This window comes from Alternaria metachromatica (genome assembly GCF_023757995.1).
Source record: "Alternaria metachromatica strain BMP 0045 chromosome Unknown scaffold_1, whole genome shotgun sequence".
Lineage (NCBI taxonomy): Eukaryota > Fungi > Ascomycota > Dothideomycetes > Pleosporales > Pleosporaceae > Alternaria > Alternaria metachromatica.
Genome location: NW_026055492.1, coordinates 2,243,882 through 2,258,813, shown reverse-complemented (window position 1 = coordinate 2,258,813; position 14,932 = coordinate 2,243,882). Strand labels below are relative to the sequence as shown.

General features: G+C 54.2%; 7 protein-coding genes across 7 annotated transcripts; 4 read left to right on the top strand and 3 right to left on the bottom strand.

The window, feature by feature from the left end:
* Positions 1-163: 163 nt before the first annotated feature.
* On the bottom strand, positions 164-1,024 carry J4E83_000723 (uncharacterized protein; the record flags this gene model as incomplete). Its single annotated transcript, XM_049327684.1, has 1 exon — positions 164-1,024. One exon carries the CDS (start codon positions 1,022-1,024, stop codon positions 164-166), a length of 861 nt encoding a protein of 286 aa, XP_049193829.1.
* Positions 1,025-1,648: 624 nt separating this feature from the next.
* On the top strand, positions 1,649-2,849 carry J4E83_000722 (uncharacterized protein; the record flags this gene model as incomplete). Its single annotated transcript, XM_049327683.1, has 2 exons — positions 1,649-1,653; positions 1,877-2,849. 2 exons carry the CDS (start codon positions 1,649-1,651, stop codon positions 2,847-2,849), a joined length of 978 nt encoding a protein of 325 aa, XP_049193828.1.
* A 147-nt stretch (positions 2,850-2,996) lies between these two features.
* Positions 2,997-4,430, top strand: J4E83_000721 (uncharacterized protein; the record flags this gene model as incomplete). Its single annotated transcript, XM_049327682.1, has 1 exon — positions 2,997-4,430. The coding sequence occupies one exon, from the start codon at positions 2,997-2,999 to the stop codon at positions 4,428-4,430; it is 1,434 nt and encodes a 477-aa protein (XP_049193827.1).
* Positions 4,431-5,259: 829 nt separating this feature from the next.
* J4E83_000720 (uncharacterized protein) lies at positions 5,260-7,030 on the top strand (the record flags this gene model as incomplete). Its single annotated transcript, XM_049327681.1, has 4 exons — positions 5,260-5,341; positions 5,397-5,902; positions 5,959-6,480; positions 6,536-7,030. 4 exons carry the CDS (start codon positions 5,260-5,262, stop codon positions 7,028-7,030), a joined length of 1,605 nt encoding a protein of 534 aa, XP_049193826.1.
* Positions 7,031-7,330: 300 nt separating this feature from the next.
* On the bottom strand, positions 7,331-8,880 carry J4E83_000719 (uncharacterized protein; the record flags this gene model as incomplete). The annotated part of the gene is made up of 2 exons (XM_049327680.1): positions 7,331-8,413; positions 8,464-8,880. The coding sequence occupies 2 exons, from the start codon at positions 8,878-8,880 to the stop codon at positions 7,331-7,333; spliced, it is 1,500 nt and encodes a 499-aa protein (XP_049193825.1).
* Positions 8,881-9,218: 338 nt separating this feature from the next.
* Positions 9,219-12,447, top strand: J4E83_000718 (uncharacterized protein; the record flags this gene model as incomplete). Its single annotated transcript, XM_049327679.1, has 4 exons — positions 9,219-9,524; positions 9,577-9,647; positions 10,114-11,240; positions 11,297-12,447. 4 exons carry the CDS (start codon positions 9,219-9,221, stop codon positions 12,445-12,447), a joined length of 2,655 nt encoding a protein of 884 aa, XP_049193824.1.
* A 543-nt stretch (positions 12,448-12,990) lies between these two features.
* On the bottom strand, positions 12,991-14,228 carry J4E83_000717 (uncharacterized protein; the record flags this gene model as incomplete). Its single annotated transcript, XM_049327678.1, has 2 exons — positions 12,991-13,498; positions 13,549-14,228. The coding sequence occupies 2 exons, from the start codon at positions 14,226-14,228 to the stop codon at positions 12,991-12,993; spliced, it is 1,188 nt and encodes a 395-aa protein (XP_049193823.1).
* Positions 14,229-14,932: the final 704 nt, after the last annotated feature.

The window sequence follows — 14,932 nt, the reverse complement described above, 5'->3', positions numbered from 1 at the left end:
TAAGCATAAACATACGCGGAACACCAACGATGAGGAACAGCGTTGATTCAAGTCTTCAAGCATGACAGTAGGTGGAATCGCAAATTCGTTGGGAGTGACGATGTTGTGTGACGGTCATAAATGCGACAAGAAGTGAATTGGATATATATAGTACTCAAAATTTCTACTCCCATCTTCCGACAGTAAACTGGCTGTTGCACATGTTCACCAACTCCCAATCCTCAGCCCCAAGCACACACTCGTCGCCATCCCTCTTGCTTCCGTCAACAACCCCAGCCACAAAGCACGCCGCCATATAGTGATCGTCGGTGGCATGCGCATCCCTGAACATGGGATGTTTCATCAACCTTGTAATACCACGAGTCAGACTACCCTTCTTCGCATCCTTCCTACAGCAGCGAACAAAGACGTCTTCGACACTCTGGCGGAACTCCAGCATCGGGGCCTCTGGTGGGTAAGGCTGGGCAAAGTTGTCCGAGTATCTCAACATCTGTGCCCAGTGATTTCTGTATAGGTTGTGTACCGCGCCACCCGTCCCGATGATCAGGTAGCCCTCGTCGCGGAACTTGGCCAAGATGTTACCCACACGCGCGTGCAGATGTGGGTCGAATCGCGAGTTCATACTGATGATCGTTGTTGGAGGGCATTTTTCAGGAAACATCCTAATGAGAATCAAGTACGTGTCGTGGATCCAGTCAAAGGTCTCATTCGGTCGCGCATCGATGCCCTTTTCTCTCAGCGCTGCTATGCACTTCTTTCCGCTCTCGAGATCGGGGACGAGCTCGTAGTCTTTGTATTTGCGGGGGTGGACGTATGCGACGGGGGATTTGATGGGCTTGGGGTTCATGGCTACGTCGATGCGGTTTACGCCGCGGGCGTCCCAATGCGCGCCCATCATAATCACGCCTTTAAAGCCGTGGGAGAGGGCCTCGTCGCCGCAGGCTTTCCAGTAGGTGGCGGATTGGGACTCCTCGCCCAGCATCATTGTTGAGCCATGGGAGAAGAAATGGACGGGTGGCGCCATTGCGGTGTGTTGTTTCAGCCGTAGACTGAGTTGGAAGGGATGACCAAGATAGTAGATGATCAGGTTAGATGTCCGTGTCGTGAGGTTGTGGCGGACTTGTCGCGATATTGATATTACACGGCCAAATTGGCAAACGTCGTGTCCAACACGCGGCTTCACTGGAAGCTTTACCCATTATGATCAGCGCTGTATAGGCAGTCCCAGGTGCTTACGGCGGCAAAAGTCGTGATGTGGGGAGGGTTGGAGGAGCGGCCGAGCGTCTAGCCGAGGGGAAGAAGGCACGCCCGTGTCCTGTCGATCTCCGCATTCCTCTCCACCCACAACCTTATCTCCAGCTTCCCTCCACTTTCCTCTGTCCCTCCGTCCCGATGCCATCGTTCTTCGAAGCCACCCGATAGCACCTCAGCATGCAGACTGCCCCGACATCAGCAAATGTCCAGCTAGCCAGTGCAGAAGCCGAACCACCACGCCTATTCCAGTGTAGCACCTGCAAACGGTCCTTTACGAGAGCGGATCACCTTACGAGGCACGTGAGGGCGCGTAAGTGCTTTTAGAATTAGTGAACAATGTGGTCCGTCAGCCGTGTGCCTGACTACTTGCAATTGAAGCTAGTTGGCCGTCATAATGGCGTCAGACGCGTTCGCGTTGTTGACTCGCGCCGAAAGAACTGCTTTTTCGCGTCTGAGCATCTTGTTCGCATATGATGTTCATTATGTCCCATTCGCCATGCTAACCCAGCACTGACAGATACAAAATCTAAGCCTTACATCTGCCCCGTGTGTTCTAAAGGCTTTGCGCGAATGTGAGTGCTTCATTGCATCCAAAAAGTTATACTATGCTGACATGTCACAGAGATCTACTCAAGAGACATGTAACAAATCACGACACAGAGCCTGCAAGCAAGCGACAAAAGCGCGAAATCGCTCGCGATACCAGGGTCGTTCAGGCCTGCGAAGCTTGCTCCCAAAGCCATCTCCGCTGCGAAGACGAGAAGCCATGCAGTCGATGCAAGAAGAAGAAGATACCCTGCCGGGTACCTGAAGTCCCGGTTACAGACGAAAACGACATACATGAGATTGATGCAGTTCATGCGGCGCAGGATCTGCTCGATTTGTCGAATGGCTTCGATTACCCCTCATCGCTGCCGGCTCACGGCGGCAGCGTCAATACATCTGCATCTACGACATCAGAGACTCCAGAACCTTTTCACAACCACGCGACCCTAGTCGTTACCGACTCGAATACAATGCACCGACACTCCGTAGCTTCAGGCGACCTCGAGACAAGGACAGCAGGTATGGGCGACATGCAGCCGCCACCGCCCAACAACGGCGGCGGCCTTGTCGCGATGAACCAGAACTACGAAGACCCGAGCGCATCTATGCCTTTCTTCGATAATTCGATTGCGCACTTTGACAACACGCCAGGGCACAATCCCTTCTTGCCAGACTATTTCCGCAGTATGCCCCCATTTGAAGCGTTCCTGTCCGGCCAGGCAACTCCCCGGGGTATCATGGACCTCAGTTTCGATCTAGATGTTGGCTTGACCGACCTTGATCTCGGTCTCCTTGATCAATACAACTTCCAGGTCCCGTTCGCTGCTGATACACCATCCACGGACGCCCATGGCGCTGAACAACCCGTACCCGAGACTGATACGGCTCCTGTAAGGGCGGAAGCATTCAAGCAGAGCATCTGGCGTTATCTCCCCCAACGGTCCAGAAACCCCACTGCGGAACAAGTCAACTTGGCTGTCCCGGACACAGAAAAGGACGGTTATAGACGTTCCAACTTCACACACCGCCGCGTCGTGGCAGAGAAGTAAGTCAAGATCAGCGATTAAGGCGTACAATCAATATATACTGACTTCAATTCTAGACTACCACGTGCCAGCCGCGACCGGCTGATGGCTTTGGTTCTCGACACCTGTAGCCGAGAGAACGTCAAACGTATCGCATCGGCATTTCCTAGTATGGAACTACTCGACGGCCTGATCCAGTATTTCCTCTCTTCGCCATCGATAGACGCGCCAACGTGGTTTCACCTTCCTACTTTTTCACCCTCGAAGTTGAATCCGGAGTTGCTTGCTTCTGTCGTGTCTGCTGGAGCGGCCACTCTTCCTGACATATCCTTGCGAAAGCTGGGCTACGCTCTTCATGAGGCTTCCAGGTTAGGGCAGTCCAAATCATTCGAAGAGGACAACACAGCTATCAGGGATCTTCAACACCTGCAGACGTTCCTGCTGCAACTCAAAGTTGGTATGTGGAGTGGCATCAGCCGGAAGATGGAGATTGCAGAGAGCTTTCTCCAGCCGCTGATGACGATGCTTCGCCGTGGTGGCCGCTTTCGTCGTTCGACTTGGAAGGAGATCAGTCCGTCTCCTGACGATCAGGGCTCTGTTTTGGAAGACAAATGGCTGAGTTGGGTCAACCAAGAGTCCTTTCTTCGCTTGGTTCATCGCGCCTTCGAATTCGATCGGCAGTCGTCGATGGCATTGCTTAAGCCACCACTGCTTTCCTACGCGGAGATGCAATTACCCTTGCCGAGTCCGAGCTCATTATGGCAGGCCAAATCCGCTGCAAACTGGAAAATGGCGTATCTGAATGACGCATCGGCAACTGCGAAGCGACCATCAGCGACCGAATGCCTACTTGATCTGGAGCACCTCACTCAACACGACTATGCCAGTTCGACTTATCTGTACCTGATGTGGGGTCCAATATGGGAATATCGTCAGATGTGCGCCTTGACATCTAGGTCACAGTCGCTGTCAACCAACAGCCTCATTCTGTCGTCGCGCTACCAAGAGCTCACAAAGCAGCTGGAAGATTTCAGGCTCAGCACACCCCCCATGACTAAGAGCGTTGAGATAACACTGGAGATGTTGCTAGTTCATCTCAATGCACCTCTCGATGACATTCAGCTATTTGCGGGTATCGAAGGGCAAGAAGAAGCACGCAGCGCGTACCCCGGCCTTCGAGACTGGGCAAAGACTCCCTCAGCGCGTCAAGCGCTATGGCACGCTGGTCAGATCTTGCGCGCCGCTGAGGTGCTACCAAAAGCTCTGCTCAGTAACTTCAACGCCATTGCGGTGTATCATGCGGGGCTCATACTATGGGTTTACGGCTTTCTCAGACGATCCGTAACAACAGAACAGATCGACACGGCTGTTGTGCTCAACGGGGACGACTCGTTGAGCGCCCGCAAGTTCATCACTCTAGATCGTGGTATTCCAGCGATCAAAAATTCCGGATCACAACATCCCACCCATTTGAGCGATGTTTGTGGAGTCATGGACGGCTTGACACAACTGCTTCGAGCGCATCATGACGCATCAGAACCTTCTCCGCCGCTGGTCGGTAACCTGGTGCAATTGCTGGAAGGCCTGCGATCTGCCATCAAATGAGCAAGTCAGTATGTATAATGGTAATTTGGACTCGCGCATGTACGACTATATGTAAGATTTCATGAAGCGCCGGCGCATTGGTATACTTCATCAACATGTGGTAATAATCATACCTCATCTATGAGATGTTCGTTTTAATTCAACGCCCGAGAGCCAGCCCATGCGGATGGATGAATCCCGCTTCAAGCCTGTGAATAGCGACCAAGACCCTCAATTCTTGGTGCCGACCTCGAGCCCAGCGCTCTGGATGGTTCTTACGCACGTAAATGCGCAATGCTTGCTCATCACGCCAAGGCAATACTGTCACAGTACACATGCAGCAAAGCCGCGCACGTTCCCCACCCGTTCTCCACATGCCAATGCATCTCGCTGCATCCTTCCACCGCACAGCCGGAAAAGGTCAGATCCAAGGATTCCAAACTCGATCTCGCGCCGTCATGTTAGCTTCTCCCTTGCACAATCCGCTGCAACTAGCTTTCTCCAGATGCAAACCCCGCAAATCTTGGCCGTATCCAGATGGTCTTGGTCGCCTCCACATTCCGAGTTACCCCAGACTGGGGATGCGACGGAGTCCAAGCGTCCAATGGGAGTGTTGTGAGGCGCTATGAAGCCTGTCTGATTTGCCGACGGCGAGATGCCAGGCGTAACACACCGACGTGCCTTGCAAAGGCGTGTTGTTCAACGGTTCGACCGTGCGGTCTATTTAGATTGGAGGACTATGGCCACAGACAGCTTTGTTGTTGGATACCGCTGATCGTTGGCATCGCATAATCATCTCCGCGATTTTCTTACTCGGCTTGAATCATTAGATTGTTACTAATTCATCGCGATGACTTCTCTAAAGCAGGCGTTCAGCATCTCGAAAGAGGAGGTGAAGAATGCCCGACCGCCAGGAACCGCAACGCTCGTTGGTAAGATATCACCAACTCCCCTGGACGTCTTTCTTGCTAATAAAGCTGCCATCAGAACATCTCGAATGGACAGCGTCGCAAACAAATCACGATGAGATCCGTCTCGTGCCTCAGCCATCCGCCGACCCAGCGGATCCTCTCAATTTGCCCATGTGGCGCAAGATCGCAGTTCTGGCCGTCATGTCGATACATCCGTTCGTTGTGAACTTCACCAGTGCCTCCATCTCGAGTGCATTGCCCATCTACGCGTCCACGGGCGTGTTTGGCTTCCCGCCAAAGACGTTCTCGCAGTTGACGTACTTCATCGCGTGCAACATTCTCATGCTGGGCGCGTCGAACCTGTGGTGGGTGCCGCTGGCGAACACCTTTGGTCGCCGCCCGGTTGTTCTGGGTAGCTTGTTGCTCCTGATTTTCTCGAGTATGTGGGCTGGTCTTGCGACTAGCTTCAACAGTCTGGTGGCTGCGAGGATCTTCATGGGTATCGGGGGTGGGCCGGCTGATGCTGTGAGCCCAGATGTTGTTGGTGAGATCTTCTTTGTTCACCAGCGTGGACGTGCTTTGGTAAGTCTTCTTTTCCACATCCTTCGAGTGAATTGGCACTGACGGAACGTCAACAGGCCATATACACGGTCATGTTGTCTTTTGGCTCCCTCGTAGGGGCTGTCGCGGGTGGCTACATTGTCGCCGACATGGGTCTTTCCTGGCTCCATTGGATGAACGTGCTCCTTTCCGCCATCACATTCGTCCTCTGCCTCTTCTTCCAAGCCGAAACCCTCTACGACCGCAAATCCACCACTGTCACCTTCTCCGACGATCCCGACAAGCAAACCGTTGAAACCAAAGAGCGAGTCGTCGTCGCAGATGCCGCTTCCCCGTCTTCTTACCCGTCTTACTCATACGCTAAGTCTCTTCGACTCTGGTCCTACCGCCCTGGTCTCGTGCGAAACTTCCTCGCCCCATACAAGACCCTCCGACTGCCAGGTGTGTGGCTAGTATCAGGGTGGTACGCCGGACTCGTCGGTCTCATCGTCACCATGTCGAGTGTAGGACCTCAACTCGTTGCCGCGCCGCCTTATCTGTGGGGAAAGAACGTCGGACTCATCAACATTGGCGGGATCTTCGGCGCTCTTCTCGGATGTGTAAGTCCCTACAATCCTACCATCAGGGTTAACGTTTACTGATACATATTTCCAGATCTACACCTACCTCATCGCCGACTTCGCAACCAAGCGTCTCGCAAAGAAAGATCTCCACGGCTTCTCGGAACCTGAGTCTCGTCTTGTCACCGCACTGCCCGCTCTCGCCCTCGCCACAATCGGCGCTCTGATCTTCGGCTTCGTAGCGCAGAACCCCTCGCCTACAGGCTGGGTCGGTCTCCAATTCGGATTCGGACTCGTCGCTCTCGGGCTCATGCAAGCGCCCTCTGTTGGTTTCAACTACCTCATCGAATCCTACGGGGTGCTTGCTGGAGACTGCTTCGTTGCTGTAACGTGTGTGCGGGCTATCATTAGCTTTGCGTGGACGTTCTTTGTCGGCGAGTGGGTTACGCATCAGGGTGCCGCTGAGCCCTTTGGCATCTTCGGTATGCTGATGGGTGTGTTTGGGTTGTTGACGATCCCCATGTTGATCTGGGGGAAGCGGTTGAGGATCTGGACTGCTAAGTGGGTTCCTGAGGGTGCGGGTTTGTAGTGAGAGATGCGGACCTGGGGTAATCACTGCTGAGTAGCTCCGTTAGTGCTCACTGTATTCCGTAGCGTACAATCTCGGATTAACGTCTTCATTGAGCGTGTCTTCTCTGATTTTCCTCGTGGTGTCCAAGTGCGCCGTAATTCTAGCTCTTTCTCCTAAATCTGCCGCCCGTAGTCTTGATGACTAGTGAGCATCGCGCTGCCATCTTCATGATTAACGCATCACGACAATCACCCAACACGGTAACCTAGCTCTCTGTAAGAATGCGCAATACCATTCAAGCTATGTTACACCCCACCCTCAAACAAACGCCCACCTCCTCAAGCCCGCCCGCACACCAAAGAAAAGCGCCGAGCCAATACATGTCAGAATAGGAATACCATAGACACCCAAACCAATGAAGATACCCTGCTCAAAGTAGCCAATCGCGATTGACTCAGCACGCTTCTTCTCTTTAATCTCCTGCGTCGCTTTGCTAAGAAGCTCTGCCGCGGCCTTTTTCGAGTCCTTACCCGAAAGGACCTTTGACATTGTCGCTTGCGAAGCAGGTGCTGCGATGTACGCAGGCGAGATACGAGTGAAGTGCTGGGCTGTGTATCGCTTCTCCACATCGACGGGCTGGAAAGACGGAGCAGCCGGGCCGAGAAGCAGACGGAAGGGGATGTTGTTCGTGAACGACGCGTCGGCGTTGACGAACTGTGAGAGATACTTGCCTGTGGACGGTGTACCGAAGTGGTATGCAGCTAGCAGACTTTGCTGGGGGCCTAGGTCGTCCTCGACGAGGCTGATGGCATGTTCCAAAGATGTGATTGCTGAGACGCAGAAGACGGGCTGTGGGGACTTGGATGGTAGGGAGGAGAGGTTGGAGAGCTCGACGATGGCGCCGTTGTCGCCTTGTGTTATGGTGTTTAGCTTCCATGACTTGCTGTCCGTGAGTCCTTGGAAGGTCTCTGCTACGCGTGAAGATTTTTTGTGCTCTCTTGCGTTGGTTGAGCCGTTTGACACTCCACTGGATCCGGCTAGGAAGGGAAGGGAGTGCCGAAGAACGTGCTCTAGGAAGTCTTTCTTGATGAACTCGTTGACGAGGACGACGTCGGGTGCATTTGGTGATGTTCCTCCGAATGCGAAGCGTGCTGTTACTAGTTGCTCGGCTGCTGATGCGAGATCTGCTGTGCGGTCTACAATCGCGACGACTTTGTTTCGTGGTGATGCGAGTTGTGTGTATGTTGGCGAGCTGACTTGTGTCTCTTGGAATACTTGTAGACAGGCTGATAGTGAGTCTGAAGGAGGATCGGAGGAGATGACAGCAAAGGTATCTGATTCGAGGGCTTCGGTAAGCAGCTTTCGGAGTAGGGAAGGAAGTGCGCGAAGGTTGTTTTCGAGCTGCAATATCGTTAGATGATGTTTCATGTTGAAGTTTGCAGAAAACTGACCTTCAGTGCTATGCAGCTGCCGGTTGCAAGACCAGCGCTCAAAGGTGCAATGACCGAGAAGAATGGCGTGTGACTTCTTTGAGGCTCGATATACGCCACACCCCAAGGTTCTCTCTTATCACTAGCATCTTTGCCATTGGTGATTCTGTACTCGGCTTCCAGCTCTTTGGCCGCATCAATCGAGCCATAGTGCTCCCTGACCACATCGAGAGCAAGCGCAACCTCGGTGATCGCCTCTTCATCCGACACATGAGTATCTTGCTTCAGAGCATCTGCGATTGCATTGCTATTGTTGCGCAGCGCATCGTGCAGCGATTTGAGTTGTTTAAGACGGAAGAGAGCGTTGTGGCAGCGGGCAGTAAGCGCAGTCGCCTGCAGATTGGCCAGCGCAACTTCGGGGGTGATGGGCGACGACATTACGAATGGCAGGAACAGACTGAACAACAACAAAGATTTTCCAGAAGAAATGTCCTCCAGACTGCGATATGTAATGTAAGCTCTAGGAGGTGTACGGATATTCTGACACGGCAGTCAGCCCATTTGCGCCGGCAATGCTGCCGACAGTACGCGGGCGCGATGAATCCCCCCACATTCCGACGATTGCGACCCCTGCCCCCAGCTTCTCCGCGTGTCTCCAACTTTCGGACCGCGAGGGACGCGTACTTCCATCTCACGTCGCTCGGGGTAGTAATATTGTTGATACCGTAGACGTCGTCGCCCAACTTTGTCCCACCAAGTCCACTACCGCTGTCAACATGTCTGTAACAACCACCGCCAACCCGATCCACTACAACCTCGAGGCCACCCTCGCAGACTACGATCTCCATCACAGCGGGGAACAAAGTGAAGGACTCGATACAAGCCTTAATGCGCATCCAGCACCGAATACTTTGTCAACGCAATCGCAGCAGAACCCTAGCGACTGGCCGACAGAACATCGCCGTGTGCCTGCGTACCGCCCGATCAACCAGGAACTCGACCAGAGCGAGCGGAGAGTCTATTTGAACGGCATTGAACAAGCGTTTGTTGGAGTTATGTTCACAGGCGTGTTCTTGGAATCGGTGAGTATGTGAGCTTGACTAGGAAGGTATGCATGCTAACAACTATGCGCAGACAATGTCCAAAGCGTGGCGGAATACTCTGGGACGGTTCTGGAATGTCGGATACAAGATTGGTGGGGAGTGGTGAGTGACTTGGTGTACATAGACCATCATATTTACGGCGCTCGCAATTCTCAATTCTTTTCTCCAACCATGATACTGCTGCAATCTGTTGTGTAACATTTCGCTACCATTATGATTCATTCAAAGTATATCACCCAACGCGCATGTCGATCTCGTTCAGGCGTCCCTCATGACATACGTGCAGCGAACACCACACACGCGCATCCTCGGCTCAGTCAGCATGCGCCACCAACCACCACCCACATCGCATTTAGCCTGCGAACTGCGACGGTTCACTCCGCAGATAGTAATCACCTTCGGACTCCGAGAGGCGCCTTCGCAGTGCCCTGCATCAGTCTACACCAACCCACCCATACTAACCCGTATGCCCACCCACAGCGCCGGGAAGTGGAGGGCCCATCCCCATCTTGAACCGATCATCAAGGCAAACACGATTTGTGAACCGGCAGAAGTAGAAGGGATCTAGTTGGCAGAGCTATCTAGACAACTTTCTTCTGGGGCTTGAGACATACTCTTCGCTCTCTTTCTCATACCGTGCTGTTGCAAACCTCGAGCATCTTGCAACGCTTCTCTCGTACACACCCATCATGGACTTTACGAACGGTACCAACGGTATCAACGGGCACACGCCTTCATCCTCACAACCCCTCAAAATAACAATATGCGGTGCTGGCATCGGCGGCCTCAGCGCAGCCATCTTCCTGCGTCAACGCGGACACACAGTAACCCTCCTGGAAGCCTCTCGTTTCGCCAACGAACTCGGTGCAGCCGTGCACCTCGCACCCAATGCCAACGGCCTCCTCCGCCGCATGGGCATGGTCCCAGAAGCCCAAGGCGCGGTAGCATGTCGTCTGATGACGCAGATGCTGCCGAATGGCAAGGAACTCTTTACCGTGCCGCTCGAGCACGACGCGGCGAGGTGGCAGCATCCCTGGCAACTTGGGCATCGTGTGAGTCTGCACAGTGAGCTGAAGAGGTTGGCTACGTGTGAAGAGGGGGAGGGGAAGCCGGCTGTTCTTAGGCTGAGGGCGAAGGTCGTGGATGTCGATGCCAAGGCGGGTGTTGTTGTACTAGAAGATGGGGAGAAGATCCAGAGCGACGTTGTTGTTGGCGCAGATGGCGTACACTCCAAGACACGACCGCGTATCCCTGGTGCGGAGAACATCAAGACTTTTGGAAGTGGGAAAAGCGCGTTCCGTTTCCTGATTCCCAGACAGCGGGCGCTGGATGATGAGATGACGCGCAAGTTTGCGGAGAAGGAGGGCCATCTCATCATGATCTTTGCGCGGGATCGGAGAGTGGTAGTATACCCGACGTCCAACAACACGCTGTTGAACTTTGTTTGCATTCATCCGACATCTGAGAGTCAGATTGATCCGGAAGAACCCGGGAGCAGTGACTGGCAGAATCAGGGTAACTTGAACAAGATGTTGGATGTGTACAAGGACTTCGAGCCTGCGGTGCTCAAGTTGCTGGGTATGGCGGACGAGGACACGTTGAAGGTGTGGGAGTTGCTGGACATGGACCAACTGCCGACCTGGACAGATGAGAAGCTGGTGCTTATTGGCGACGCTGCACATCCATTCACACCTCGTAAGTTCAGTCCTCGCTTCATCATCGTAACAAGAATCAAGCTGACCCCAGCCCAGACCAAGGACAAGGCGCAGGCCAAGCCATCGAAGACGCCGCCTCCCTCGCCGTCATGCTCCCCCTCGGCACACCCCTCGACTCCATTCCTGCACGCCTCAAGCTCTACGAAAAATGCAGATACGAGCGCGCCTCCACCATTCAAGAGTACTCCCGCGTAGCAGGCAAAGACCTCGGCAGCGGCCCCCCAGTCGACCCCCACAAGTTCACAAACTACAACTTCGGCCACGACGAATGGGACTACTCCAGCCAGATGCTTCGCAAATGGGAGTGGGAGAACAAGAAAGGTCTGTTTTGGCGGATGCCTACGGCTTTTGGTCCTATGCCAGGGCCACGACAAGACTTCGCTGGACGGCCGAGAGATGGGTCGAAGGCTACGTTCAAGACTGCCAGTATCAAGTTCAAGACGAGCAGGACTGTGTTGGAGAACCTTCTACCGACGGAGAAGTTGAAGTTTGCGGCTGCGGATACGGCTTGCTATGCGAGTTTCGCGGTGACGCAGCTAGACAATCTCGAGTGGCTTGGTGGTAGAGGATACAGTCATTTCGGACTGTACATCCACGGCATCCAGCACACGAAAGCGGATGGCGAGACGGTGACGGGCACATACCTGCCTGTCCTCTTCGAGAACCTGGCTGATCCCATACTGAGTGGAAGAGAGGAACTAGGCTTCCCCAAGCTCTTCGCCGAGCTCGATGTGAACAGTGATGGCGGCAAGTGGACGCTCGACGCAGGCTGGTTGTCATCCAAGTTCTGCAGCATGTCACTGTCTGGGCTGCAGGAACATTCTGCAACGAACGGTGAGGCGCCAAGACTCTCTCCTCCTCTTCCGAAAGACGATGGCCTTTTGTTGCACAAGTATGTACCAGCTACTGGTAACATGGGTAGCAAGGAGCGCGGGCAAGCGGATGTGGAATACACCGCTTTTCTGCCGGGTGAGGAGGATGCGAAGACGGTGGAGAAAAAGGTCGAGCGGACGTTGAAGGCGAGCTCGGCTGAGATCTCTTTTGATGCTTTGGATTGGAAGGCGCTGCCGACGCTGCATCACATTGTCGAGAGACTCAAGGAGGTGCCTGTGTACGAGGTCATCGAGGCGAAAGTAGTCGAAGGTACCGGAGTAAGCGACGTGAGCTCGATCCGGAAGCTAGCATGAGCTGTATCATCTGTAGCTATCAGCACATCTCCTAGTTAGCCATTGACGAACAACAACTTCCAGAAGCGTCTCCCCACCTGCAATACTGTAATGCCTTTCATTCTTCATCTATAAAAAGGCCCCCAACTCCTACAAATGAGACAAGCGCTTGTCCTGAAGCTATAGATATAAATGGGGTATTACCAGGTTCTCCATCTATCAGTTGCCGCCGCCAAAAACACCTTACTGCCATGCCATATCAATGCAACAAATACAACATAGGAAAAAGAAGTGGTGATCAATGCATCTCATCCGAAGAGTTTGGAAACATCGAGTCTGTGCTGGTTTGTTGAGTCGGCTTCTTGGGCGCTGCCTTCACTGGAGTGCAGTCGGACCAGTCTGACTCTGCCGGCGGTTCCGGCGCTGTGCTGGCGGAGCAAGGATGCCAAGAAGGGCGAATATATGCGTCCTCGTCCGGGACATCCGCGCCTGTACTGGGTCAGTCGTGAGCCCTGCAAAAGACTCGCTGAGGTAGAACAGCCCAGAGAGACACGCAGGGAGGTTCTACGCACTCGCGACGCCCAGACCCTCGCAGAGTCTCTTCCTCCACTGTCCACAGACGTCCTCAAACCCATCCAGCACGTTCGCACAAGCCCGTTTCGCCTCCCTCTCTTTGAGCCGTCGGTCCCAGTCCCCATGCTCAATGTATTCCTGTCCCTCTTGCGTCTTCTCGTTGTCGCGTTTCCAGTCCTGCAATTGTTCTTTGCTGACTTTGAGCCTTCTGGCTGCATTCGCCGTCGTTTGCCGTGACATGTGTAGGGTATCGCTGACGTTTGAGAGGTGTTGAATGAGTTCGCGGCTGGAGTGTGTGAGGTGGGAGATGGCAACGAGCGGATCGGCGGAAGGGTGGGGTAGCAGCTCCAGTGTGGACTGTATGATGGGGAGAAGTTCGTCGATGTCTTCCGGGTCGGGAAGGATGGCGAAAGGGCCTGAGAAGGATACGGCGATGGACGTGAGGGTACGCGATTGGTGTGTCAGATGCGTTGTCAGAGCCTCATGGGCAGTCTTTAGTCTGGGGGTTGTTAGCGATATGACTGGACACGTCTGCGAACTAGAACACACCTCGTCGCTCCGTTCTCCATAGCAATCTGGCTGCCAAGATCTCGGAGTTGTTGTGTGACCCTCTTCACCACCTCGTCGGATGCGCTCCCATTCTCCTCCATGCCTCTCCGTGCCAGACTCTCGATAGCAGCCATCCGCGCGTCGAGCGCGGGCGAGATGCCCTCATTTTCCAGGTCCGAGTCGTCACCGTAGTCGGAGCCATCGTACAGCGACCGTTGCCGTGTGTGCTTTTTCGTCTTAACGGCCGACCCTGGACTGAGGCGCGCCGGAGACGAGTCCTGCATGGCAACCCCACTATCCCGTACACCGTTGAGACTAGCTGCGCTGTCGACTCCATAAGAGCCGTCGTGCTCTACAGCCGTGCCGATGTTCTCGTCCTGTGCTTCGTCCAGTTCCTCGCCGTATTCGCCCTCCATGCCCTCGTCGTCATCGTCGTACATCTCGCCGAGCTCGTCGGCCAGGTTGCCCAAGCCATTGCCGTCTCCTCCGCCGTCGAATTGGTGCGCGGGGCTGTGTTCGAATTCGTGCGATGAGCGCGGCGTTATGGGCGAGTAGCCAGAGTTGCGGCGGGTGAAGGACTGCCGTCTCGATGAGGTGTTGTGTGACATGTCTAGGCTGGAGGGGTGTCGGCGGTGCGAAGATGCAGGCCGCTGGGTGGGAGTGCTGGGAGGGGACGACATGGCGTTGTCGTGGTATTGCGATAGTCGCCGGTGTTCCGAACACGTCGAAGGCTCGTGAAGTCGCGGAAATGAACAAAGGCGGACCGCATTAGGAGTCCCCAGTCGGAGATCTACGCGGGAGTGAACCGTGATCCAGGGCGCGCACTGCGCGTCAGCCTCGCAGCACCTGCACGACGCGGCTCTGCCCTAACAAGCCGCCAAAAGTCTATGTAATTGCGCTGGGATAGGAGGTCCTGTGGCGGGGTATCGGCGTCTTGACGGCCTCAGAGCTTCAGCGATGGTGCGGCCTTGGCTGTGGCTGCGGAGATGCGCCTCAGGTACCAGGTGCTATGATGCGTGATGATAAGTGGCTTGTGCCGCTTAGCGATAGAGCGCGTGCAGTGAAGGCGTGCGAAATAACAACGATGGAGCCTCGGTTGCCGTCCAGCCGTTGAGCCTGGTGTTTGTTGACGCTTGCCGGTTGTTTGGAATTAGTGGCTTGCGCGAAGGCTTGTGGACCCTTCTTTGCACGAGTGAAAGGGGTATGGGTATCCTGGTAGCAGGTGACCTTGATACGATGACGCTCGTATTTCACTCATATACTAGTATGCAGCAGTTGTGTCTGATATAGTAACGACTGTGGATTCTTCATAGCTGATAGCACGTTTTGGCTCAGACACATGTCAGACAATACGACCTTTTGCATCCGAACGCTCTCCAATGCT